The following is a 25,197-nucleotide window of genomic DNA, read 5'->3' as shown; positions in this document are numbered from 1 at the left end:
AGCAACAGAGAAGTTCAGGTGGAGGACCCCAAGGACCAAACCCAAAAACTCTCTACAGCACATCTGGGCTGGGGACTCTGTCCTTTGCAGGTGTTGTCTAAGCAAGGAGGATGCAGGGTCTTGCCTTCAGTGAGGTTTAAAGAGTTCATTAAAAGCTAAAACCCAACTCACCTGAGGTGAAATAACATCACTGCTTCATTTCCACAGCACAGCCAACAATTTCCTACCTGACAGGGTGGCCCGAATACTGCAAGGTTTTACACCCTGGAAAAATATGCCAGGATAGAGCCCGCTTTCATTCCAACAAACAGGATATTGAGTCAATTAGTGGCACACCAAACACAAACCAGACAGATGAAGATAATACATTTCTGCAAACTTCAGAAGAGAGAGAAACCACACAAAGACCTGAATATACAAATAAGGCAAGGGGGAAAAAAGGAATTTTAAAATACTACATAATTAAACTTATTATTTAAGCAAATCTGAAAAGGAAGTAACTCTGGTTAACTAGAGGATTCTCCCTGGCTGTAGCTAAGACAGAAACCTTCAGTGAAAACCAAGAGCTGTTTCTTAATTAAAAAAAGAAAACCAAAAAACCCTCCTTGATATTGCTGAGTGAGAACTTAGGAAATGCAAATTCTCTTCATTATCACCAAATTCTTTAGGCATGAAATAGTTTTCATAACATGCCTCTGCCTACATGCACTAAGTGAGTGGTGTTATACAAGGGACAAGGTATGGTGAAAATTATTGTTGTTTTTTTCCCATTTCTCTAGTGAGGAGGTTGGATACACCAGGCATACAATAGACTAACCCATCTCTGGGATGACTGAGCCCCTCTATCAGCTACCAAAGAACATGTAAAAAGCCCAATACTTGCAGTCAGTAATTCTTATCTTTATGACACGGTAAAAGTCACAGGAAAAAGAAGTTACACACAGCCAGCCATCAGACTTCAAAATTCAACAGATTGGCCAGCAGGTTTTACCAGGGTAATCCAAAAAACTTACCAAGTATAATTTCATGCAATTAAAGCGGGCAAAAGGGGTGGTAGGGAAGAGAATCCATTTGGAACAGCAAATATACAGAATTACTGAAGCCTCAGGCACAAAGAGATCTAGCTGGAAGACAGTAACTTTCGTTTAGACTACTCTCTTTTTTTTCCCCTCAAATTCCCCATTAAGAAGGCAAAACAAAGCCAAGAAAACTGCCTGTTTGTATATTTTTTCCCCCCTAAAGCTTTTGGCTATTTGCCAAAAAAAGCAGCCTTTGACCAAAACTCATCCCATCACAACCAATGTCATTTAAATTGGAGTATTTTTCCTTCTTAACATTTTCGCCCTCCACTTTTGGCCCCTCTCCCTGTGCATGCACCAGACCCTCCACCAAGCACCTCCAGGGATGCTCACACTGGTGCCGGGTGGCATCATAAATGGGCAGGCAGGAAAAAGCAGGAATATGCCACTGGCAACCACTTTTCCAGTAATTTTTTTCCTTTTCAAACACAGCTGATTCCAGTGTCAATGCACAAAAACACATTTCAGAGCCACACAGTAGGTTCTTGTGAGATGCACCCAGGCTCACCTATTTGTGCCAGAAGACTGGTTATCCACTGGCAAGTCCCAGATCCAGCAGAAGATGACCCGTGTGATTCTGAGGATCATGCTTTATGTGGAAAAATACCCCCAAAAATTACAAAAGAAACTCAGAAGGATGTAAGACATTCATGGTTTTGTGGAGGCACAGATCTCCTCAGCCAAGAGCTGCACTACAGTAGGAAGCCACTGTTCTCCCAACTAGTGGCACTGGCACATTTCAAGGCAAGCACCACTGTCGCAAGGCACTGGAACTGTGGCTGTGTGGCCAAACCCCCTGAACGTCCCCCCCTTACCTATGTTACCAGCTGTGCAAGGGATCAACAGAAGTGAAGCCTTCCTGCTTGCACAAGCAAAACCACACGTGCACCACGACACAAAGCAGAGCTACCATTTGCATGAGTTCCACAGCAGGTAGAGCATTAAGGGCATGCAAACTGGCAGCTGTGACCCAAGCAAAAATTTTTAAAAAAAAACCCCAAAACCTAAAGATGTTTTTAATTCCTCAAATAAGAAGCAAAGCTCATGGAATTCAGCCATAACTTCCTGGTTTTGACTTAAAATAAAATTTAAAAAATATACCTTGCTTTATACAAACAATAATCTAATCTATAAATTGGAACACAAGAGAGATGCTAATTAACTTCCAGAGAGATTAATTCCCTATTGCGGGATCCAAAATAGGCACTGTGGAACCTGCTGTAATTCTAAGATCAACTTTACACAGAAGAGAAGGGGAAAAAACCCCAAGAAACAAACAAACAAACAAATCCAAACAAAAACACAGGACCAACTGCAAACAACTATATTAAAGGGCAATGCATAATAAATACACGATGTTTTCCACTCGTAAGGACATGCTCCTTCACCCTGCCTTGGCTGGTTTTGGACAGAGAGAAGAGTAAGCTGGATGCAGGGGCTCAGCAAATAGCCAGGACCAGCCAGGGCACTCAAAAGTCCTAAGTGACACAGACAAGGAGGTCTGCTTTTACTCCCCTTGCTTTCACAGCAAAAGCCCTGTGAGTCCCTCATCCCATGCAGCTGCCAATGGCAGGGCTCTCTTCCCAACAGCACAGGCAGCTTGGATTTTGGACCAGAGCACCGACTCCTTATCTCCTGCCTCTTGGTGCTCTGCATGCCACCAGCCACCCACACCACAGCACCCACTGATCCCAGGAATCCCACTCAGAGAGGGAGCAAAAGTGATCCCAAGCTCTGCACCAAGGAAAAACACATCTTCTCCATTTGCTTGCTTGGGGTTTTTGGGGTCAGGACTTAGGACTTTTGGTAACCGGAAGTAGAAACAAAAAGATGATTAGCTTTAAGGGTTCAGGTGTGGCAAAGTCCAGCTGTAATCTAACAGCTGGGAAATCAGGCACCTCCCCTGTCTCTGCATACCCCCAATGTCCCCAAAGGCACTTCTGTATAGGACAGAAAACTGAACTTTGGACTGCTTCTATCAGGAACAGCTAAAACCCGAGGGCCAAGGAAGAAAAAGTTCACTTGGGCAACTTGTCCATCCACACCTGACGAGAATCACAGGCCTCTGGTGCCTCCAGACCCCGCCCAGCAGACCCCACTCTGCTCCCCTCCCTTGACAGCAAGGCAAATAAACAGGGGTTTGCCGGGAGGGTCCCACAGCCTTGAAGGGCATAATCTCTCCATCCTCTGGCTGAGAGGCATGCAAATTTCACTTTCTTCCCGGCAGGGACAGATATTCCCCAAAGCTCGGAAATACAACATGAATAACTCTTTTTGTTCTGGCTGCCCTCTAGTACCACTTGATGATGGATGGTTGGCTCCAGACAGCATTTCACACACTCTGGCTCGATGAGGACCAAGCCTGAGGGCTTTTGCTTCTTAAATCTCCCTTATTCAAGCTCAGAGATATCCGTGGCCTTTCTGCAACACCTGATAACCAGCCTGACCTACGAGGGGAGGCAGGGTCCTCTAAACACCTCCAACAGCATTCACACCGTTGCTCAAAACAAACTCATTGGCATTCAAAGTCCTTCAGCAAGAGCCTCCTGCCAGCCCCAGGATGAGCAGTCAGGGGATGTCAGCTCCCTGCACAGATCAACAGTTGTGCAAAGCCAGCAAAACAGAGCCCAGGCACGGTGAGAAACAGCCATTTGGAGGATGCTTCCCACCAACTGCAGAAATATTTGCTCTAACCGCCTTGAAGTCTTTAAGGGAAAATTCAGCTTTTATATTTTAGTTTCCATCCACTATTTTCCATTTCTCCACACAGCAACGAAACCAACCAAAACCTACCTGAGCCCTCCATGAACAGGCCCTAACTATGAGACTTTCCCCCTTGCAGAACAGAGTTGCTCCCTGCATGGCCACATCCTGCTGCCCCTTGTAGGACAATTAGCCTTAATCCTCGTTAGTTCTGTACGTTTCCTTTAAATCCTGTTACTGCATTCCTCCGTGCACTGGAGCAAGGCTCAGCTGGTCTCCTCCAGCCTCCTCCGCAGTGGTGACGGTGACCCTGCGGTGCCTCCCGGCTCCTGACCCGCCAGAGCTGCACAGGTCCCAAGGGCTACAATGCTCCTGGACTAATCTATCTTCACTGATTAGTTCTTAATCAGGAAGGCAGACGTGAACAAAGGGTGCAGATGAAAAGAGAAATGGGGGGCGGGGGGGGGGAGTGTTAAATAGGAGAAAAACCAAAGACTTTCTTCAAGAAAAGGTTCCTTGCTGCTTTAGGAGGCAGCTCTGAAAACCTGGTCCAAAAGCAGCATTTGAAGTCTAGCTACTTTAATACTTATAACGTTTGAGTCACTCCAGAAAACCTACGCCAAAGCAGACCATGCTGGACTACTACAGTCATCTATTTTGGAAGCTTATCCAAGCCTTGGTTAAAGATAAACAATGTGCCTGGATGTGAAAGAACATCAGAGCCAGGCTACCAGAGCAGCGGGAAGCTTCCACCTGCTTTGATAGCACCAAGACACGAGATGCTATCAGCATAACCCAAAACGTACTTACTCCTTCCTGGAGAGGCATGGGAAGGCCTGGGAAGTTCTTGTTTGTCCTTGGGAGGCATTCCTGCCAAGCTAATGTTATGCAAAGATTCAGCTTAGAAATCTCAGGCACAAACAAGGCATTTAGACCTGACTCATTAATGGCAACCAGTTAATAGGCTGGAGCTGTAATTCCTCTGTCTGGTGACTGGAGGGTGTTTAAGCCAAATCCATTTAAAAATATGTATTAGAGCTGCACTGTTGATCTGTTACCGAAGATAGGAAGCACCTCTCCATCCAAAACACTCTGAAAAACAAAAGTAAACCCAGACTTTTTCAGGTCTCCACTGATTTCCAAAGCAGTAAGCGCATCAGTCTTCCTAAACCTGTTTCCTAAACCTGGGAAAAAAGTGATCAGTAACACATCTTGGCACTCAGTACGTGCTCAAGGAAAATTCTCCAAAACCAAAAGCTTAACAGAACCTAATTCCCTCAAAAGCAGCACCTGAATGTAACGATTACAAATCAGTCTTTGGAGCTTGCCACCCTCCTTTCAATTCAAAGTTTAAGGCAACACCAACACACCGAAAACCAGGGTTCTTCCTTGTGAAAAACTGATCTGCAGACACATGGTCAACATACTGCCAAAACTGGAGAGACACCCCAAAAGAGTAAAAACGTGAACTTTTGGGACTTCAAATAAACAAATTTGAACTAATCAATCTGGAAAGTCTGTTTTCTATTTGTGGCTTTGGGTTTGCTGTTTTATGTTTCTTTCTTTGTCTTAGCTGTTTGTTTGCTTTCAATTACGCAGGCCCCGCCTGATCCTAACCTCTTAAAACTTCCCGTGTCCTGCCAGCCGGGAGGCAAGCAGCAAGACACTGTAGTCATGGAATATCAAATGTGAGCTAGAGGATGAGCCAGAAGAGGCTCCTTCTTCTAAGGATGATGGTCTTGCTCTCAAATCAACTTTTTTTGGGTGCATCCCCTCCCCGACAAGGGTATGGCACCAGTAGTTTGGCATCTGCTCCTCTGGAGCAGGGACTATTTGGTGTTTCACAGGTGATCAGGAGGTAGCAAGCAAAGTTTAGCAGATGTGGCTTTTATCACCTCAAGTGGAACTATTTTCTTTAAGAGAACCCGAGTTTTTAAGGTTTTATCAGATCACTGCGATTACAAAAGCCTCACTTTACATGCTCAAAAGCTCCTATGAAACCTGTAGTTCAAGGTTTATTTGGTCTAGGTGGTTTTCAACTTGGAGGAATGACCTTCAGGCACAAGTAATTTGTCCTATAAGTTTTGACTGACCAGTTGCAAAGTATACTCAAACTGCGCCTGCCTCCTAAGCAAAATTCCATCAACTCACTGACCAAAAGATGTTCTTTTAAGTATATTTTTTAAAAGAGGGGAAAAAGGGCTTGCAGCAAAAAGGAAGTCTCAATTACTTTGTGACATCAAGCAGAAAAATTAAGATCCAAGCAAACTTTATTAGCTCTGACAAGCAAATGCTGATGCCTTTGTTTCCTATGTGCGCAAAACTTTTACTAAGGAGGGCTGTGTGCGGTTTTGGGTTTGATTTTTCTTCTTTTTAAGCCACAGAAATGTGCCTTTTTTTTTTTTTTTTTTTTACAACATGCTTTGCTACAACTGGGTTTCATAACTATATTTAAATGAGGGAACTGGCACAGAGCTATCACAAAGCAGCTGATCCTCCTCTAAGCATCCACCAACATTTCCATGTGTCAATAGTAATTCACAACCACACTTATCTATGTAAAAACCCACATTAATAAGCCCTTCTCCTGCCTGCAGAGCACGCCAAGCAGAGTAACAGTGCAGATAACATAAGAACTTAGAGCAGGTTAAAAGACTCCAGAAAAAAAATACACAAATCCCAGATTTTTTTGAATTAATTTTGCATCCACACATTTTTCAAGGCAGTTTGGCTCCTATTAAGCATTTCATATTCATTTGGCAGCCTGCAGTCTCGGGGGTGACTGGAGGGGGTCTGTGGGAGCAGAGCAGTAGTCTGAAGGTTGCAATATGGGGAGCTGTGGTCCCCTGAAAACTAATTCTTTTAGAGGGCTGACAAACTAAGTTTGAGAGAGCTGTGCTGCCCACTGCCCCACTCAACCCCTACAGTGCTCCTGCTTAACAAACCATCTCCTGTGCCAAAACCCCCCACTGGCTCCAAGCCCCCTGAAGGCAGGTGGGCTGCAAGTTGGTGGAGCAGTTATTTCCACCCCATCAAGGACCAGAAAGTCTCATTTGCTTAGAAAATAAAATTCAGTCCAAGAGCAGGTCCTGTGCAGACATAAATGAGACTTCAGTTCTAAGTGGAAAGTTTTCCACCAGACACTTTCATAGCAACATGGAGACTGTTTTGGCACCAGAGGGAAGGCAGAGCACTTGGGCTGCTCCACAATCAAAGCTCCTTGGTTGTCCCCCCAGTTTAGCTCAGCACAGGATGACCTTCTCAGCCCAGACACAGGCAATGCCCCTCCACAATGAGCCAGTTTGCAGCCAAATATTCCAGCTAAGCAGCTCCACTGCAGAGCAGCTTTCCAGGAGTCTGGAAGAACCACTGCCATTGCCTCAGAAATGTTTCTCCAGAGCATCACAGATGCAACTCAATTTTGAGGAGCCCATGCTGTATCTCAGTACACAGCTGCATTCTATGAGCACCCAGTGAAACAGCAAGCTTACAGAATGCTGCATTTTTCAGCATTGCCCACAAAACCACACAAAGACCTTTCTTGCCTCATCAATGACCCCAGGGATGCTGTCAACCCCTTTCTCCAGCCTGCCTTCGTGGGAAGAAAGGTGACGCTGCTCTGCCACAAGTCTTCACTTTGCTCATGACTGTACAAACAGCTGGACCAGAAAGAGCCACCAATTAAAGAGGTTTCAGAAATAATTAGCTTGCATCAATCTGATGCAAAGCAGGGTTGGAGAAACAAGCCCAGATGCAGGGCTCTGGGAGGGATAGCCAGTAGAGCCTGATCTTGCAGCAGCTCTTCCATTGCAGATGCAGGACCAAGGCACAGATGAGTGCCCTCAGTCAGAGCTCCCAGGGCTAACTGGGACATGCAGTAGGCTCTCTGGGGCTATCAGGCTATCCTGGCTTGCCAGGCCATCAGAAGAAAGGCTACATGGGAAATTAATGAGCAATTTGTGTATCTGATATTGCATTGGGAAAAAAAAAAAATTTAAAAACCCCATACACTGCTGCCTACACCAGGACACCCCAATTTGATAGGACTTTCCAATTTAAAAGGTTAAAAAACTCACACCAGTAAAAAAGCGTTACTGCAAAAGGCAGGAAAGAGCACATTGCTCAAAGGGGATGCCAGCACTGAAAACAAAGAAGTGGGTCAGGCTGAAATCTAAACAGGTCCACTGCACATCCATCCTAGGGCAACTGTTTATAATGGGAGAAAGGCAACTTCATACACAAAGATCCCACACTAGTGGTTCCTGGCTGTTTCCAGGGAAAATAGCTGCTTTTCAGCTGAACTTTCTGAGAACTGTGCATGTAAATAAGACAAACCTCCAGAAACACACATGGCCAAGGCTGAAGAAACACATGGAGAAAGGCAAATAAGCAGCACAACAGGAGACAGGGGATGTCCAGTGCCAAAAACTCAAAGTGCAACTTGCCCAGGACCCTTGAAACTCCCTGAAACTGAGCTACCATACACAGGGAAGGTGTCAATGGAAATCCTCCCTCCAGCTAGAGGGACAGCTCCAGGTTCAATCCCCCTGAAAAAAACCAAAGGGATGGTGCCTACAGAGGCAAGAGGCACCAACCCCAGGCACAGGGCAGGACATTTGCCCAGAGATCCTAATGGTGGGGTCGCTGCCTCCTCACCCAGGGAGCAGCAGCACCGGGACAGGAGCACAGCCTGTGTGCTGGTGACATTCAGAAACATCCCCTACATCTCCCACCCTTCTGCTTTATCTCCCATTGGACAAAACACCTCAGAGATAAGACCACAGCTGAGTTTGTAAATAAGATTTTTGGACCTGAAAAACGTGCTTTTAAGCCCTTGACTGCTATTCCCAGCAAGTGTTACTTTTCCAACAGCCAGGTATCCGTTGCAGAAGCCACCCAGCTCACACAAGCACTACACTGTGCTCCACGAGCACAACACTACCTACGTCCAAAAACCCATCCCGCTGCTGAAACAGACTCCCAATGTATTCCCAGATCTGGCACCACCAGCCTGCCAGTGTTTGTGGAAAAGGTGAGGCCGAGTAGTTTAACCTACCCTGAAAGGGGTGAGAAGGGGGGTGGAAGAGAGGGGAGAAAGGATTAAGATAAGGATATCACAAAATTAAAAATTTCTCCTTCTCTCCCTCTCCGAGTGCCCTATCTCTCCTGCTCTCCTTGGCACAGCTGTGAACACCAGCCGTATCTGCCGCCAGCTTCAGACAGGCACTCCTCCTCACCACAGCACAGATAAATCCCAACATCTCCGCAACAATTCCCAAGTCAATTTCTGTGCTGCCACCTTTACTTGAGCAAATCCCTTCCAAGAGGCACAGCAGCATCCCAGATGACAACCAGAGAGTGCAGGAATCCACTTCAACCTTTAACAATTAAAGCTTTCTGATTTCCCTGCCCTCCTTCCAAACATGTTTCACAGTGTAAGCACATGCCTTCTTGTTGCTGGTCCACGTGGGAACATGGCACAGGGTCACATTTTCTTAGGTATTTTGAAAAAAGCAAGTTTGGGAGAGACCTCAGCACTGGTGTTGCACAGACTGACCACCTGCAGACCACTTTTGATCCCCTTCCTTGAACAGCAGCTGGGCTTGTGCAAACAGCTTTGGTGAGATGGGAAAACAACACACTGGGCTGAAAGCACCCCATTGCACCAGGGGACAATTCCATTGAGGTTTTGCTGGCAGGCGCCGAAGGGGTTTATTTTCTCTTCTTAAGCACAGCCCTGAGCAACTTGGGGGGAGGAGGGAGTGCAAACAGGACCTTTGCCATCCACCTCCCAGGCGGTACCATCTGACATCCACGAGCAGGAAGGTAAACAGCCCTGGCTCTGTGAGCCCTGGGGAAGGGAGGGGTGATTAGAAGGATAGGATGGATTTACCAGTAATGTTAAGTCTTTCTGAAGCAGGAAGAGGAGCTCCCTTCCTCCCCACAGCCACTGCTGTGTCCTAGCACCTTCCATCAGCAAAAACACTCTATGAAATGAAGTTTGCAGCTGAAAAAAAGCCTGGAGGAACGATGGGCAGCCCCTGCAATGGGGAGGCACTGAGCAACCTGCCAGCTATATGGGGAGATCCTGGCAGGGCTGAGACAAGGCTTTGGCAGGAGGGCTACCCTGTGTGGCAAATCCACGTGGGCTGGATGTCTCCAGTGGATGACTGTGCTATGACCAGAGCAGCTTCCCGCTGTGGGGACGGACCTGTCTTGAGGATGCACCCAGACAAAACAGGCCAAGCAGCACCCAAACAAGGACCTGCAGCAAAGTGGTGATGGGCCATGCTGGTTCAAATCCACGTGCCTGAGGCTCAGCCAAGGAGATAAACGCAGGGAGCAGAAAGGACACAGAGGGCAGAAAACCAGGAGCTAGCAACTATCCCATGAGAGACCAAGTGCTGGCTACCACCCTATCAGTTTTTCTGTCCAAAAGAGAAGATTTACTTTCCTTTCTAAACTCTACCCCTCCTTCTTAAAATAGAAAATTAAAAAAGAATAAAAATAAAGTTCCCCATCCTTACATCACCAAAGGAAGAGGCAGGAATGGGAGAAGTGTAGCCCTCCAGCCTGGACACCCTCGGACAAAAGTCCAAGCTAACACTTAAGCCTTGAAGCTTCACCTGAGCCCCCAGGTAAGAAGATTTCCAAGACTGCCACAGGCTTAGGGACAGCTCCCCTCCTGTTCTTGTACTATTTTCAAACAATGACATTTTTTCCAAAACAAAGTGTTTTGCAATCCTTGAGCAATTCTTTCCTTTTCCAATAAAAAGTGAAATTCTCTTCATTCTCAGCCGGTTGAGACTCTCAACCAAAGGCACAACCACCAGCTTCAAATCCATCCACCCTGCAGGCGGCCACGTCAGGGCCCTCACCCCAGGCTCCCACACTGGGCTGGCTCCAGGCAGGTCTTGCTGCACCACTGCTCACAGAAGACTGGAAAAGGTTAAAATTTAAACTTGAAACTCCTTCCCTAAACTGCCTGACTTGTCTTCTGAACCTCACTCCTGTAATTGAGGGATTTCACTTAATCTATTTAACTTCCAAGTATGCTCCTTCTGCCATAACTTGTTTCCCCAAAAAGAAATTGCTTAATGTCTTGCAATATTAATATATAACTGAAAAACCATGGAGCTGAATATGACCTATTTGTCATAGCAATATAAATATATCCAGGTCCTAGCAAAGGCACAGTAAAAGTAGCTCTACAGCAAAATGAAACTGAAGCCAATAAAGAGATTTGCTTTGAAAGAAATTAATATGAATCAAATCCAAGGAAACGGATTTCATGGCACAATCTGCCTATGTTAACTGCCCAGTAGTCTCCCAAACTGCCAGTCCAAAGGCAACACACAGTGAAATTTACATTCTGTGGTCACTCAGACAGACATCTGGTGCAAAGGCTTGCACTTTAAAATAAAAACCCATTGAAAGAACTTCTTAAAGAGCTTTGCAGTTTAAAAACAACACCTAGGAACTATGTGGGACTGAGCAATTTAATCAATATCTGATTAATATTTAATCAATCACTGAGCAATAAAAAGAAACATGGGCAGCCCCAGTGCTCATCCCTGTATCCAGCCAGGAGAACACAAGGGGTTAAACATGTGGTGGGATCTTACAGCAGGAGCATGAAGGGCCTATTTAAAAAGAAGAACCAGAAATAAGGAATTTTGCCAGTTTTTGCCCCTGATAAATCCGCATTCCAGTCTGTCAGCTATCTTGTTATCCCCAGAGCTGCTGAAGTGTCTTTGGCTGTAACTATGCATGACTCCAGCTTTGAGTAATGGAAATAAAGTATGTGCATTGCGACTGCAGCGTTCCTTTCTCAACCCCAGAAAAAGAAAGGCAGAGCAGGAGGAGATCCTATAGAAGCTCAGGAATTTTGTACAGAGAAGTTGGAAAGCTGTTCACACCCTACATTGGCTGCCCACTGCACCAGACCTGCCTGGGGAGAGATGCCTACAGCTTGTAAAGGAGATGCCACGTTTTAGCCTAACACAGCAGCTCTTACTGTCTGCAATAACAAACAAATAAATACTCTTCCAGATTCACAAGTCCAGTTTAGCTGGCAATTCATACTCAGCAAACATTTGGAAGCAGTATTGTAGAATTAAACAAAGCTATCATTTACAGGAAACCCTGCCTCGAGTACAAATTATAGAGTTGTTAAGTTTATCTGGGAATGCCTTGCCCCTGAGTGCTGTATAATTATTCCTAAATCTTTCAGGAAAGAATGCAAATATTTTCAAGCTGTAATTCATTGACAAGGAGGAAATCTCATTTAACCTTTTGTGCATATTTTGACACCTAGAAATTAACCCCTACTTTCCACAACTATTTTTCAGGATCCTACTGAGCCAGCCGGGCAGCGAGTGGACCCAGCCTTTGTTTTGGCAAGGCTGGACAGGAGCACCAGGCTCGCCTGGCATCCTTGCCCACTCCCAGACGGCTTCCACAACAGCTTAAAGTTTGGAGCAGCACCGTGCCAGCCAGGCTGTTCCCCTCACAAAACCTTCCCCATAAGGAAGGTTTCAGGCTGCTGAAAAGACTGGCTGTTCTCACAGGAGTTACGGCAAGAAGAGGTATAAAGGAGCCTTTAATAATGTGGAGGGCTGAGTTGTGTGGAGTTTTCACTAGTGAGGCACCTGCACCAGGATCCCCTTGGTGGGCTGGATTCAACAGGGCTGAGTAGCCCTGAGCCCCATCTCTTCCAGCCTCCTCTACCCACCAAGCCACAGCTCTCCAACCAGCCCCCATTAACTCATGTTAATTAGCAGAAGCCACATGGCCAAGAGCAGTCACACCTTTCCCAATCCCACATAAAAGTGTTTTGTTGCAAAGGCAAAGAAGCTCAACTCATCCTCCGCTCAGAACCCGGCAGGAGCCGAGCCCTTAATCTACCACTGGCAACAAATTGAGACGTGTTTCTAAAGGAGCAGTCACTTGCAACCAAGGGGGAGAGGGTATGCATCCCCCAGGATATCTGCAAAGCCACATACACAGGCCCCCACGCTCCCCATGGCATCCCTGGGTGAGCACCCACAGCTCCAGGGGGACCCATTCTGCCCCAGCCCAGCGCTGTGCCAGGGTCAGCCATGTCCTGCCTGCCGGCACTTGGCTGCTCTGAAACCCTCATGCACCCACTACTAAGCTACAAAGGAAAAAAAACCACCCAATCAAACACCCAGCCTTACCTTTTCAAAAGGTAGCAGAGACACTATTGTATTTTCTTCCGAGTAACAGTATTAATTTAAAAGAGCTCAGCAATGGGTGCTATCCCCTGGCACGCGTGCAGCTCCTTGGCACAGCGGCTGGGTGCTGCAGGAGGCAGGCACTTTGCAGTATGGGAACCATTGCCACTGTTCACAATTACTCAGACATGGAATGCAAACAAGTACAACATCAAGGTTAGGCTGCAGCAGCTACACACAAACAGTATCCATGATGCACATCCACTGTCACAGATCAGCGCAATGGTGGAACTGGGAGACAAAAGGACCTGGCTTCTTCCTCTGGGTAGAAGCAGGTCACTGTATTCTCTCCCTCATAAACAGATAAGCCCAAGAGTTTTCAGTACGAAGAGGAGAGAACCTGTGCTGAGAAATCACACAAAATGGATTTAAACCCAACTCCACTAAGACGCCATGATGCTCCAAACCACCACCTGGTTGTGTACTGTTGTGTCCCAGCAGTATACAACCCCTTCACCTCCTCTCCTTTCCAGTGAGAAGCTGTGAGCTTTCTTCCATGCCTGGCAGCCAGGGAAAGGAAGCCAGGCCAGGCACAGAGCCCTGGTACTCCCTCCTCATCCCACTGCCATGCTGGGGAGCCAGGAGGCAGAAGCATGTAAAACCAAACCAGCAAGTGATTGCACTGGAAGAAAGCAATCTCATTATGAAAGCTAATGAAAGTGAACCGCAATTATTATGTAAACAGCGCTCAATCGTTAGCAGACGCTATTAAAGCCATTTTTCCCCCCACGGAGAAGAAAAGCGTAGGGCCCTACGGCACCCTCAGTTCTGTCTCTAAAACAAGACAAAATTCAGGAGGAAGCCTGTTTCTTTTCCTCCAGCCCAAACTAAACCAGCAGCACCACTCTGACCCCTGATCTGCATGCTGGTTGTTTGCCAGCTGTTCCCAATGCCTCTGCCCAGACAAGGGGACATGGCTGCTACTGCCTCACGCTCCCCCAGGACTGCTGGCCACCACACTTTAGAAACCCTAAGGCTGGCAGGTACACAAAAAAAATCCAGCCCACACTGTTCAGAGCAAAGGCAAGCCTGCCTGGGTGCCCATACGTAGCTGGCAAGGGACTGATTTTCCATCAGCCTTGTAATTGTGCTCGTTTCTTTGATCACATGCTCTGTCCCTCCCATGGGAATGGGCCAAGGAAAGTCAAGGAAGGTGCAGAAGGTTATTTATCTCCCTTATTGCAAAGCTCTCCCTATCACGAATTTCTTTCCAATAGCAGCACTCACCACAACTGGGTGAAGCTGCTTGCTCTTTAATCTTCCATGGGGCAAAGTTACCTTTAAAACAAACAAGCCAGCTCCCTTGCAAAGAGGACACTGCCAGCCAGTTGGCTATAAAGACACTCAAACAAGATCCTCATGTTTGTAGAAGCAGCAAAAAACTGCATTTCAGCCCAGAAAAAATCCTGGCTCTGTCTCTATGTTCCAAGAACGCTGAACCAAAACAGGCTCCGCTCTTTAAAAAGAGCAGAGCACAAAGAAGCAAAAAGTTTGTATTAAAACTTAATCTTTTAAAAATACCATTATTAGAACCTGTAGTACCAGCCAAGAGTGATTTATCACCCCTGTCATCACAGCCTGCACCACAGAGCTTTTTATACCAAACTGTCAATGCTACAAAGCTAAATCCCCAGCTCATAATTTCTTAAAGCTGGCCCTCTGCTGCCAGCAAATCCCCTAAACCCCGGGATTTGGGGGTCCAGAGCAGTGCTGCTCCTCCATCAGTGTCACACAGGGCGATGTGACCCAACACAGAGCATCCAGTGCAGGTTCTGCACAGCGCTTCCAAGCAGGAGTATGTTATAAGTCAGTGTAGGTAAACAAATCACCCAGGGTTATTTCAGCTTCTTTCAAAAGGAAAGTCAACGGACCATGAAGGCTTAAACTGCATTTTCCAATGCATGAAGGGACATACCTCGACGTGCCTGGTCTTCACAGGGCAAGCAGTCAGAGCTCTCCAAAAACCAGACACCCTGACACTTGGGGTTTTCCTGTGAAGTTGTTACTCTAACACACCCCAAATCACCAGTAATTTCTAGAATAGCACTACAAACCACAAAAGGTTAAACTGACTGCACATTACTTGAACTAACCTAAGGGTGACCCCTGGAAAGGAACAGCTATTGGATGTTGTGGTTCTGTAGAAACTCAATTACCAAACCCAATTTCCTATGAGCATTTTTAAAAAAGGAAAAAGAAGGGGGGAAAAAAAAAAAAGCAGCAACATTGCTGACAAAGTGTAAGGGCCACATATTTTCACCTCCCGAAAGCTGCAGCCTCGCCTGCATAAGAACTGTTCCTATTCCCACAAAAATGTTCAAACATATTTTAAACATTTCATCATTGTTTGCTCCCATCTGAATTTGCTTAAAATCCAGACAATTCTCAGCTTCTAAATTGGAAACATTAAGAGAAACACTCCTTCAAAATCCTTTGCTCAGGGCAGCCCCTCTCCGCCATCCATGTACGTTTCCAACAACAAAGCCTGCAGAGAGAGGAGTCACTCACAGGGAACTCCCACAAATCCAAGTCCATCAGCCACTGGCTGTGTAAGCCACAGAAAATACGAACAGAAAGACAGGAAACTAACAGATTGAACATCTCTGCTTAAAAGGTGAACAACAAAAAAAGTATTTCTAAAAGTGTTTTTGGGGAGGCTGGGAATCTGGCAATGCTTTACATTGGGAAAGAGGCACTACAGTCTAATTTCACATTAAAATCAACACTGAGCAGCCATTAATGAAGACTGATCTCATCAGCTGGTATCCCCACAAACACTTTTTAAGCACCATCTCCATCCTTTCAAGCACTTTGCTAGTGAGGTGATGCACTGCTGCCCTTGGGGACCGTCACCCCATCTCACCTCCCTCCTCTCCCAGGACCCACAGAGACATGAGAGGTGACAGACTGCAAGGCATGAACTAGCAGGGAAGATGATTGTGCCAACCACGGCCACTTTCCAACAGAAAACACCATCCTAAGAAAACTACCACAGCCACATCCTCACAGGGGCAGAGCCTGCCACCAGCCCACATGGCTGCCACCAACTCTGAACACATAAGGTCTCCAATACTTTCTCACCAGGTTCCCTCTTCCCAACATGCTATTTTTATCCGAGCACCTTTCCCAGACCAGAAAGATGTAAACAAGAAGAAAATCCTCTGGCATAAACATTGTGCTTCAGCCACAGCCTCTGCAGGGCTGCACGTATTCTTCACAGGCAAAGAAAAACACAAAAATCTCTCCTAGAAAAGAAAAACAGTTTCATGAAATACTTCTTTAACAAACCAGGAAGCAGGTAAAGCGGACTACAACGAAGTAGTAATCTCTTTTAATTAAAACACTTGGCAGTTAAAAAAAAGAATACACACAGCCGTTTTTTTCCCCCAAGATGCACTAACCCCAGTGAAGAGCATGAACTGCACCTTTCAGGGCACCAGAGGGGTTTGCCTTGGGGCATCTTGGAGCACATGAGGTAATTTAGGGAACAAGAGGGAAACTTACTGAGTCCTTGCATTGCTTAGCAGTGGGAGAAGGAAGTTATCTTCATAATCTCAAAAGAAGGAAAAAGCAGGAGGAATGTGAGGAATGCAAGGAGGTTATTGCCCGGGAGACCGGGACTGGCAGCTCACTCTCAGCCTGGCTGCTGGGTGAGGAGACATACATCCTGACCTCTCTGGCTAACAAGAATTTCCTTCCCCTCCCCCCACAAAGAAGAAAAAAAAAAAAAAGAGCAGAACAGAAGCAAGTAATCAGGTCCCTGGAGATTGCTCCTCTTCTGGGAGGAGGCAGAGAATTCAGCAGACTGAATAATCCTGATGCTCCATCCTAGTGTTGCCCAAACCTGCAGGAGATGTCAAGGACTGAGCCTGTGCAACTCAACACACATGCATGTCCATAGGAGTCCATGGCGAGTCCATGGGAATGGCAATGTGTGAAGGGGACAAAAGATGAGAACCACATGTCTGACACCTCTTGAGAAGCACTGGCAGTCCTTCCCCATCCAGGCAGGTTCCAAGGTTGGCAACCCATTGCACAAAACTAGGACAGTGGAGTCTGCACAAGCTACCATCCAACACCAAGAACAAGCTAAGACCATGGACATCACCACCTCAAGGAAGTGGGACCTTTCCAGCCTCCTGACAGAGATCCTGGCCCTACTGGGCAGAGGCTACCTGCACCTCCAAGACAGAAAACGCTCGTCTGGGGCCTTCTCCCAGCAGACCCATCACACACACAGCAGTGATGTTTCATCCTGAACTTCCTCGGCTCCACAGGTACCAAGGGAAATACCATGGCAGAGGGGAGATGCAGGGACCCAAAACAGTGCCTTGCTGTCATGTTGGCCTTGCTCTGCTGCTGTTTCAGTATGAATAAAAAGCCTGTTGACATACGAAAGCCACAGAAAATCTCCCTGAAACTACAAAACAGTACTGAAAACATTATGCAGCTCAGGCCTTCTGCACAATGTACACACGCCTATTCAGCCTCTTAAAAAACAGCTACATGTCTAAGGAAACATCTGATAATTAAGGCAATTTTAACAATAGATAATAATTTGACTATGAATTGTATGGAATGTAATGACTGCTTATTCTGGCAGAAAAAACAGAACTTTCTATGAAGTGTCTGCCAAGGAGAACGATACTCCCACTCAGCCCGGACCACTGCAAGCAGTTGCTGCTAACCACATGCTTCACGCTGCCGGCTGCTAGGACACGGCGCGTCACTGCAGCCGAACAAAACCCTGCACTGCACATTTGTAGAGAGAAAGCAGCGTCCCAGGCGAGCAGTGGCCGGAGCCCTGACTCAGCCGGGAGCTGCCGCCAGCTCCTGCCAACACTCACCGAGCCACATGGCCGCCTGCGCCGGACACCAGGGCGCTCATTGGTGGCCCACAGGCAAGTCATACACTGCCAGCTCCCCCCTCCCACTGTTTCCAGTTGCTAAATGACATTAGAAGCAGCTAAAAATACTTCAAGCAATTGTCTCATTTACTTTTCCGTGCCAGGAGTTGTGTTTGCTGTGGGGATGTTCTCCAACAGTCACTTCCCTGCCCATGGGTGGCCAGGCAACCACTCCATTAACGCATGCCAGGCAGGAGAAAACCCCCTGCCTGCCAAGGACCACTGCCTTCATTGGACAGGAGTCATGGCAAACAGGTACAGCTAGTGGCCAGGTCACTCCACACCTTCAAATAGACCTTAAGGATGACTTCTCATAACACAGCAAGTCCCAGAGCTGCCTCATGCAAACTAACTGCAACAGGCTCAGCAGCGCCAGACAGCACAAGTAACACCAGCCTGGAGGGGAGCCAGAAACTGTTTCTCAGTTGGAAGAGGCCACATGGAAGAGAAGCATGTGAAAAACTAAAGAAGTGTTTGCTGAACTTGACATGTAAAACAATGGGCTGGTTTTGGCTGGAGTAGAGTTAATTTTCTTCACAGTGGTTAGTTTGAGACTATGTTCTGGATTTGTGCTGAGCATAGGGTTGACAATATAGAAAAGTTTTTGTTATTGCTGAGCAGGGCTTACACACAGCCAAAGTCTTTTCTGCTTCTTGTATCGATATGCTGGCGAGGAAGTTGGAGGTACACGGGAGGTTGGGAAGAGACACAGCTGGGACAGGTGACCCCAACTGACCAAAGAGAGATTCCAGACCATATGACATCATGGTCACTATATAAAGTGGGGGGAAGAAGGAGAAGGGGGACATTTGGACTGATACCATTTATCTTCCCAAGTCACTGTTACATGTGATGGGGCCTCGCTCTCCTGAAGATGGCTGAACACCTGTCTGCCCAAGGAAACAGTGAATTCCTTGCTTTGCTTTCATGCTCAGCTTTTGCTTTCCCTGTTGAACTGTCTTTTTCTCAATCCACAAGTTTCCTACCATTTATCCTTTTGGTTCTCTCCCTAATCCTTTTGGTAGAGGAGTGAATGAGTGACTGTGTGAGCCTTGGTTGCTGGCTGGGGTTAAACCACAACAAACAGCAATGCCAACAAAGCAGCTTTCCTGACTGACCAAGAGCAGCACACCAAGGCACCTACTGACAGCCATAAACACACTGGGGACAAGTGAGCAGCACGACATCAGGGCACACCTGCCCAAAGTTATTTTGGTCAAAGTCCCAGAAGTCCAAAAATCAAGGGTCAACCGATTTCCTCTGCCATGGGGAAAGAACTGCTCTCAACTACTCTCACAAATAAATGCAGCTATTCAATTAATTCGGTTCAAATAGAGATTAATTACACTGAACACTTCACTGAGACTGAACAGAGTGCTGCTTGCACCCAGCTCCCTGCAAAGGCAGGCTCCAGGTTTGCTCTGTGCTTCCCACCACTGCCAGGATAGCAGTGCCAGCAAGAGCAGGGATTACACTGCTGCAGGAACTTTGCCTGTTAACTGGCTACATTTTCCACCAACAGGCAAGATGGGCTTTTTTTCCTTTTCAATCCAGGAAAAGCAACATCTACTTCTTCCAATTAGCAGGAAAAGGGAAGGAATTTCTGTCTGTTTAACACCTGAGGGCAAGAAGCAGCCTTTTGAAAGAAAGGTTGGGTGGGGGGGGGTTTTGTTTTTTAAATCAGAGCCACCTAGTGTGGGTCTTCAGATGCCACCGCACCAGCTCTCTTTGCATTTCATTCTGCAGCCCCATCAGACCAACCAGGGTAAGCAGCCCCTTCAGATGGTCACTCAGGGGAGTTCTGCCCCATCACCATGACAGCCTGAAGACACATGGGATCCATAAGGAGCAACACGTTGCGGGCCAAATTTGAACAAAGTCAGCGGCTCCAGGACCCAGAACTTCCCAAGATGTGAACCGTCCATGGGAAATTTTCAGTCATGTTAAAAGCAGTTACAGGCTGGTGCTCTGCCCACACCACCTACTATCTACAGGCAATCAAGAGTCAGGTTTCACAAACCAGCTGTGTAGACATCAGGTCTACGAAAGCAATGACCACTCCAGCGACAGCAAGATTGCATCTCACCACTTCCAGGAGCTTTGCCACACACACATCACAGGGCTGTAGGGGCAGCAGCCACTGAAGAACACTCAGGTACAAAGCAGCACCAAAGGGTCACAAATTATGAACAGCTTCACAGCAGTAATCTGTGTTTATATCTCTAACACCAAGGCTACATAAAAGGAAACAAGTTCTCTATGTCCAACACCACAAATAACCCATTTTACATCTCTTATCAAGCAAGCAGTGAGTTGACCGGCTGTGCACTTCTTTCAGAAATGCCTAGGTACTTCAGCAAGATATAACCTGCTATTTATGCATACTCTAATTAGGTCCTAAACTTGGTCTAAATAAATATTAAAGTGAACTCCTGGGTAATTATGGAGAAGGAACAGCCTTTTAATGACACTGAAATAGCAATGATACAGATAAAATGCCTCTTGGAATGGACATTTCCTTGAAAGAAAAACATTTACATACCTACTGCTCCAGAAGAAAATAAATGTTGCCAAAAAATTCATGTGAGATGCTATAAAACCCCAAATGACTCCCATGCCCTTCCAGTGAGGATGTTTCACTTGCTGTCACATAGCCCAGTGCAGGGATGCATCTGCCGGCACCACCCAGCTGCTTCCCTTTGACAATTCAAGGCCAACATTTTGTAGGATCAGTAAACCCTGACAGCAAAGAAATCACTACACTTAAAGAAACAAATTTGCCACAGCTTTTAAGACACCTTATCACAAAGAGGCTAGGAAGTTTCTGTCCGCACTGTGAGCTAAAGCAACTTGCTAACAGAATGCGAGAATAAAGCATAATCCATCAAATCAGTACAAAAATCTAACAAATAAGTTGATGAGACTTCAGACATAAGTTCATGCCAGTAACAACCACGTGTCCACACATCATTCCATCAGCATTCATGTGTCCACAAGTGATTCCATTCAGCCCACTGAACCCTCCCCAACCTGTCCTCCACCACAGTTTAGTGAGCAGAGAGGTGCTACCAAGCGGAAAGCACCAGCTTCCACCACCACCCCAATGGGATACTTATCCAAGCACACGGCTCATTCCCTCACACGCATTTATCTCATTCCACTGATAGCCAGGCACCCAGGTAAAGGCCGTTTCAAACCACTTACCCTCCTGATGGAAAACACGCCACTTATCACCTGAAACACCAACTGAAATCAAAGCTTTGGCAAGTGACTCATTTCTGGAGACACAATACACACCACAGACCTCTTATTCTGGTGCAAGACCTCAGCCTCCAGCATTATCACCTGGTCCATGGCACTCCAGTGCCCCATGCTGATCCCACAGAGGCAATGGCAGGTGAAGTTCTTCACTCTGAGAAAGTTCAACACCAGCAATGGGACTGGTGGTTAAATCTGCATATACCAGCTGAGTGGCAAAAGGGGAGATCCAGAGCCTCTACACACAACTCATGCCAAAACCACATGAATTCACAGGGGAAATGTGAAACTGCAGCAGGGGTAACACCCTACTCCAGGTTTAATTTTAATATCAGTCGCACTTGAGGTACACCACACTTTAAAGCTGTACACAGCACGCCTCCTTTAAAGACTTCCACCACCCTCTCTGAAACACCCCACATAGCAGGATTACATTTAAAATGCAACTTTGCAAGACCTGTTGCTTTCCAAGCAAGGCCAGACACAGACTCCCTGCACCCCTGGAACAGCAACATAACCCAGCCGATATTTTCGGCATATCACTGCAGAAAGCCCTTCTTTTGTCAAATAATCTTACCTTGCTCATCACTTTTCTCAAACAGACAACAGCTTTAGAGATTCAAATGGAAGCCCTGTCAGCGTGATCTACTCCTGACATTTTCCAAAGCTCACCAAGTCATCTTAAACAACAATATACAAAATAGCGACTAGGTCAAACCTTCCCCATACTGGACTTAAGAGGAAGTCTGCTCATGTCCTGATCCTACACTAATGAGGGCTGGACTCAAATGCAAGACTATTTATTAGAGACCATTTTAGAAAGCAGGCAGAGTGAAGGGGAGAGAGTATTTTAACTGCAACCACTCAGACGTTTCTCATTAAAATATTTCTTGGAGAAGTAAACGGGCCTGCAATTTTATTCAAACAGATGTAGGCTAAATGCATATCATTAGTCTGACAATATAAAAGCACAAGCGACTGAAATGATTTTAATTTTGTCAGTGAAAAGGATAATGTATGCATATCTGGAGGGCACATCAATGGTAAAGATTACCCCCAGCTTCTATCTGAGCTGTCTAAAGGTATTTACTTGGGGTCTGTCTATGTTGTGACAGTGTCCCAGACCGAAATGAATGCCTCCAACACTCCACATTTTTGAGCCATTCAGTCATGCATTTTTGTTATTGTTGAAAGTAGTGCGAAATTGCAGCGCATGAGCTGGAGTCCTTGGTGGTCTCCGAGGATTCCAGCTAAAAAGGCACTTCCTTTGTTCCGCGGAGAATGCGGTCCAGTAGGTCATTCAGAAGGGGAAATAAAAGCAGCGGCCCTGGGAGGGAGATGAAGGATGAAACAAAAAGAATAAAATGTTTTGGGTGTGAGCACATTAGCTACCATTTCCTACTGCTGCCGGCTGCGAGCACTCCCGTCCCCGGGATGCGCAAGTACCTCAGGACGAAGGTGGAGGGAAGGAAGAAAGAAAAGAGGGGAAAAAAAAAAAAAAAAAAAAAAAAAAAAAAAAAAAAAAAAAAAGCCATGTCTCAGTCCCTCTGCCAGCAGCCACCGGGGCGGGACGGGCTGCCCGCTCCCCGCCGGGGCGAACGGCGGCCCAAGGGCAGGAGCGCCCGCCCCGCCACTGCCGAGCAGGGAGCGGGGCCGGCAACAGGCGCGGTCCCGCCCGCCACGGCACAGGGGGCGGGCAGCCGCGCCGGGACTCTCCGCGCGTGATGGGCGCCGAGCGCCGGGGAGCCGAACCGAACCGCGCCAAGTCGGGCAGCGCACCCCGAGCCGAGCTCCGGGCCCCGCGCCGGGGTGGGAGCCGGGCCGGTGGAGCCGGGCCGGGGGTACTCGGGCGCGCACCCCGCGCTCCGCGGGGCCGGGCCGAGCGCGCACAAAGGCGGCAGCGACGATCGCAACTCACCGCTGATCTCGTGGCTGGGCGCCTCGCTCTGGCTGAAGCCCTTGGCGGCGTAGAGCCTCCGCACTTCGGAGCAACTTTTGGCGCGGGGCTCGGCGGCCAGCAGCAGCGGCAGGCTGAGGGCGGCCAGCGCGCACAGGAGGGGCGGCAGGCAGCCGCGCCGCCGCGGCATGGTGCGGGCGGGCAGGAGCTGCCGGGGCCGGGCGAGCGCGCCGCGAGGCTGGAGCAGGCGCTCCGCCGAGCCTGCCCCGTCGCGCCCCGCAGCAGCCGCGCCCGCTGCCCTGCGCCCCGCTCCGCTACGGCTCCGCTCCGCTGGCCCGGCGTGTGGCGGCGCTCCGCGAACTTGGTCCGGCAGGAAGCACATGGGGTGGTGGTGGTGGTGGTGGTGGAGGAGGAGGTGGAGGTGGAGGAGGTGGAGGGAGGCGGGGAGGGCGGCAGCCAAGCAGGATCGCGCAGGGCCAGGACAAGCCTCTGCAGCCCCCGGGAAAATCAGGAGCTAGGATCCGCCCGCCCAGCGAGGCGGAGCGGAGCCCGGGGTTGCCCGCGCGGCCGACCCCGCGCGGGCGCTCCCTCCCGCGGAGAGCCCCGCCTCTGCCCCCGGCACGGGCACCCCGAGCACCCCCCGCCCGGAGCCGGGGCCGGGCATCGCTCGGCCTGAGGAGTTCCCACCTGGCATCCACGCTCCCACTCACGGCAGCTCCGAAGTGCCGCAAGAGATTCCCCGGAACGGCCTGAAGGGCTGGCTTGGCTGTGCCTCCGGAACCGGAGCTGTAGAGGGTTCAGCTCTGCCCCAGGTTTAATAGGTTCACTACGCTGATGAATTTTGACATCGCTGTGACAGGTCTGAACTATGTGCATGAAAGACTTACCAAAACCGACATTTTTCCACCAATCTTCTGTTTTCAAGAGTTTAGCAGGGCAAAGGCCTCAGGAACACTTACACCAAGGTGCTCCAGCCACTCTCCTTCATACCCCAGCCCAGGACACAGACACATGCATAGATGTAAACAAGCCCTGCTGAATCCTTGAACCCTCAGACCAGAGTACAACAGTTGCTCTTTGCTTCTGTTTACTAAAAAATTACAGACATAGTTCTACAAGAATGATAGGCACCGTCATTATTTCACGAGGCTGCAATGTCATTCAGAGGGTCTGTTCAACCCTTGCTCCCTGTCTGGCATGGTGAGGTCATGCAGGTGCTGCACGGGGAGTTCTGTCCTGCTGCAGTGTCCATGTGTCTGTGCTCAGGGCTGTGTCTGTGCACAGATCCATTTGTCCCAGGACAGCCTAATGGCCCGGTGATAGCATCACTTAAGAAAAAGAAATGTGCAGCAGTTTACAATACAATGCTCCTCTGTGAGCTTCATTTCTCTTATTACCACAATGAGGAAGGAAAGGCTGAAACAACAGCAAAGGAACTTGCCAGCTTCACCTGCTTGCTCCCAAGCTTTTGCTACCAAAAGTCCAGGTGGGTCAGGAGGAAAAGCCCCTGTATTTATTTCCCCTGTGAAAGTAAAGCACATCCATGCTGTCCTGCATGGCACTTCTCCAGGGAACAAGATGCTCATCCAGCTCTGAGCTTTCCAGTGGCGATGCTGGCAGCTCACCACAGCCTTGGGGCAGCACAGGCTGCTGCAGTCACAAATCACACCAAAAGCAGGGGAAAACCACATTACCACAGCCCGCCCTGCACCAGGCACAGTGGAGAGGCTCATGCTGCAGCAGGGCTTCCCTCTGTATGGATGCAGGGAGCATCCCCTGGCTGCACAGAAAATGGGCCCCACCATTCCCAGGGTGAAAAAACAATGGAATTTGCTTTATCATAGTTTAAAGAGTCTCCATCAGCCATCCTGATGGAAAAGAGTATAGGGATCTCAGTCACCCTGCCATCCTCTGAGGCCACTCACACTAAGCTGGTGAGACAAGCCAGGCCAGAAGTTCTCATGAAGTTATAAAGTGTCCTGAGAGAGAATAATCCTCTAGGATCTGGCCCTGCAATGTATGACTGAGTTCTGGTTTTCAAAGCACTACCTCACCCTCCCAGCCTTTATTTGAAGAGACAATGTGAATTTTAAAGA

General features: G+C 47.9%; 1 protein-coding gene across 4 annotated transcripts in view; it reads right to left on the bottom strand.

Annotated features, from left to right (window-relative positions):
- GPC4 (glypican 4) overlaps positions 1-25,197 on the bottom strand; it is a 238,069-nt gene that overhangs the window by 43,597 nt on the left and 169,275 nt on the right. Inside the window, exon 1 of one of the 4 annotated variants that reach the window (XM_032123486.1) lies at positions 23,123-23,557. The exons of the other annotated variants lie outside the window; for them this stretch is intronic. Within the exon in view, the coding sequence (XP_031979377.1) occupies positions 23,123-23,483 (361 nt within the window). The 5' untranslated portion in view covers positions 23,484-23,557. Of the gene's footprint in view, positions 1-23,122; positions 23,558-25,197 lie in introns of those variants that run through there. 4 annotated transcript variants of the gene reach the window in all.

The sequence above is a fragment of the Corvus moneduloides genome, chromosome 14 (genome assembly GCF_009650955.1).
Source record: "Corvus moneduloides isolate bCorMon1 chromosome 14, bCorMon1.pri, whole genome shotgun sequence".
In the NCBI taxonomy this organism is placed as follows: Eukaryota; Metazoa; Chordata; class Aves; order Passeriformes; family Corvidae; genus Corvus; species Corvus moneduloides.
This window is presented reverse-complemented; position numbering and strand designations above follow the sequence as displayed.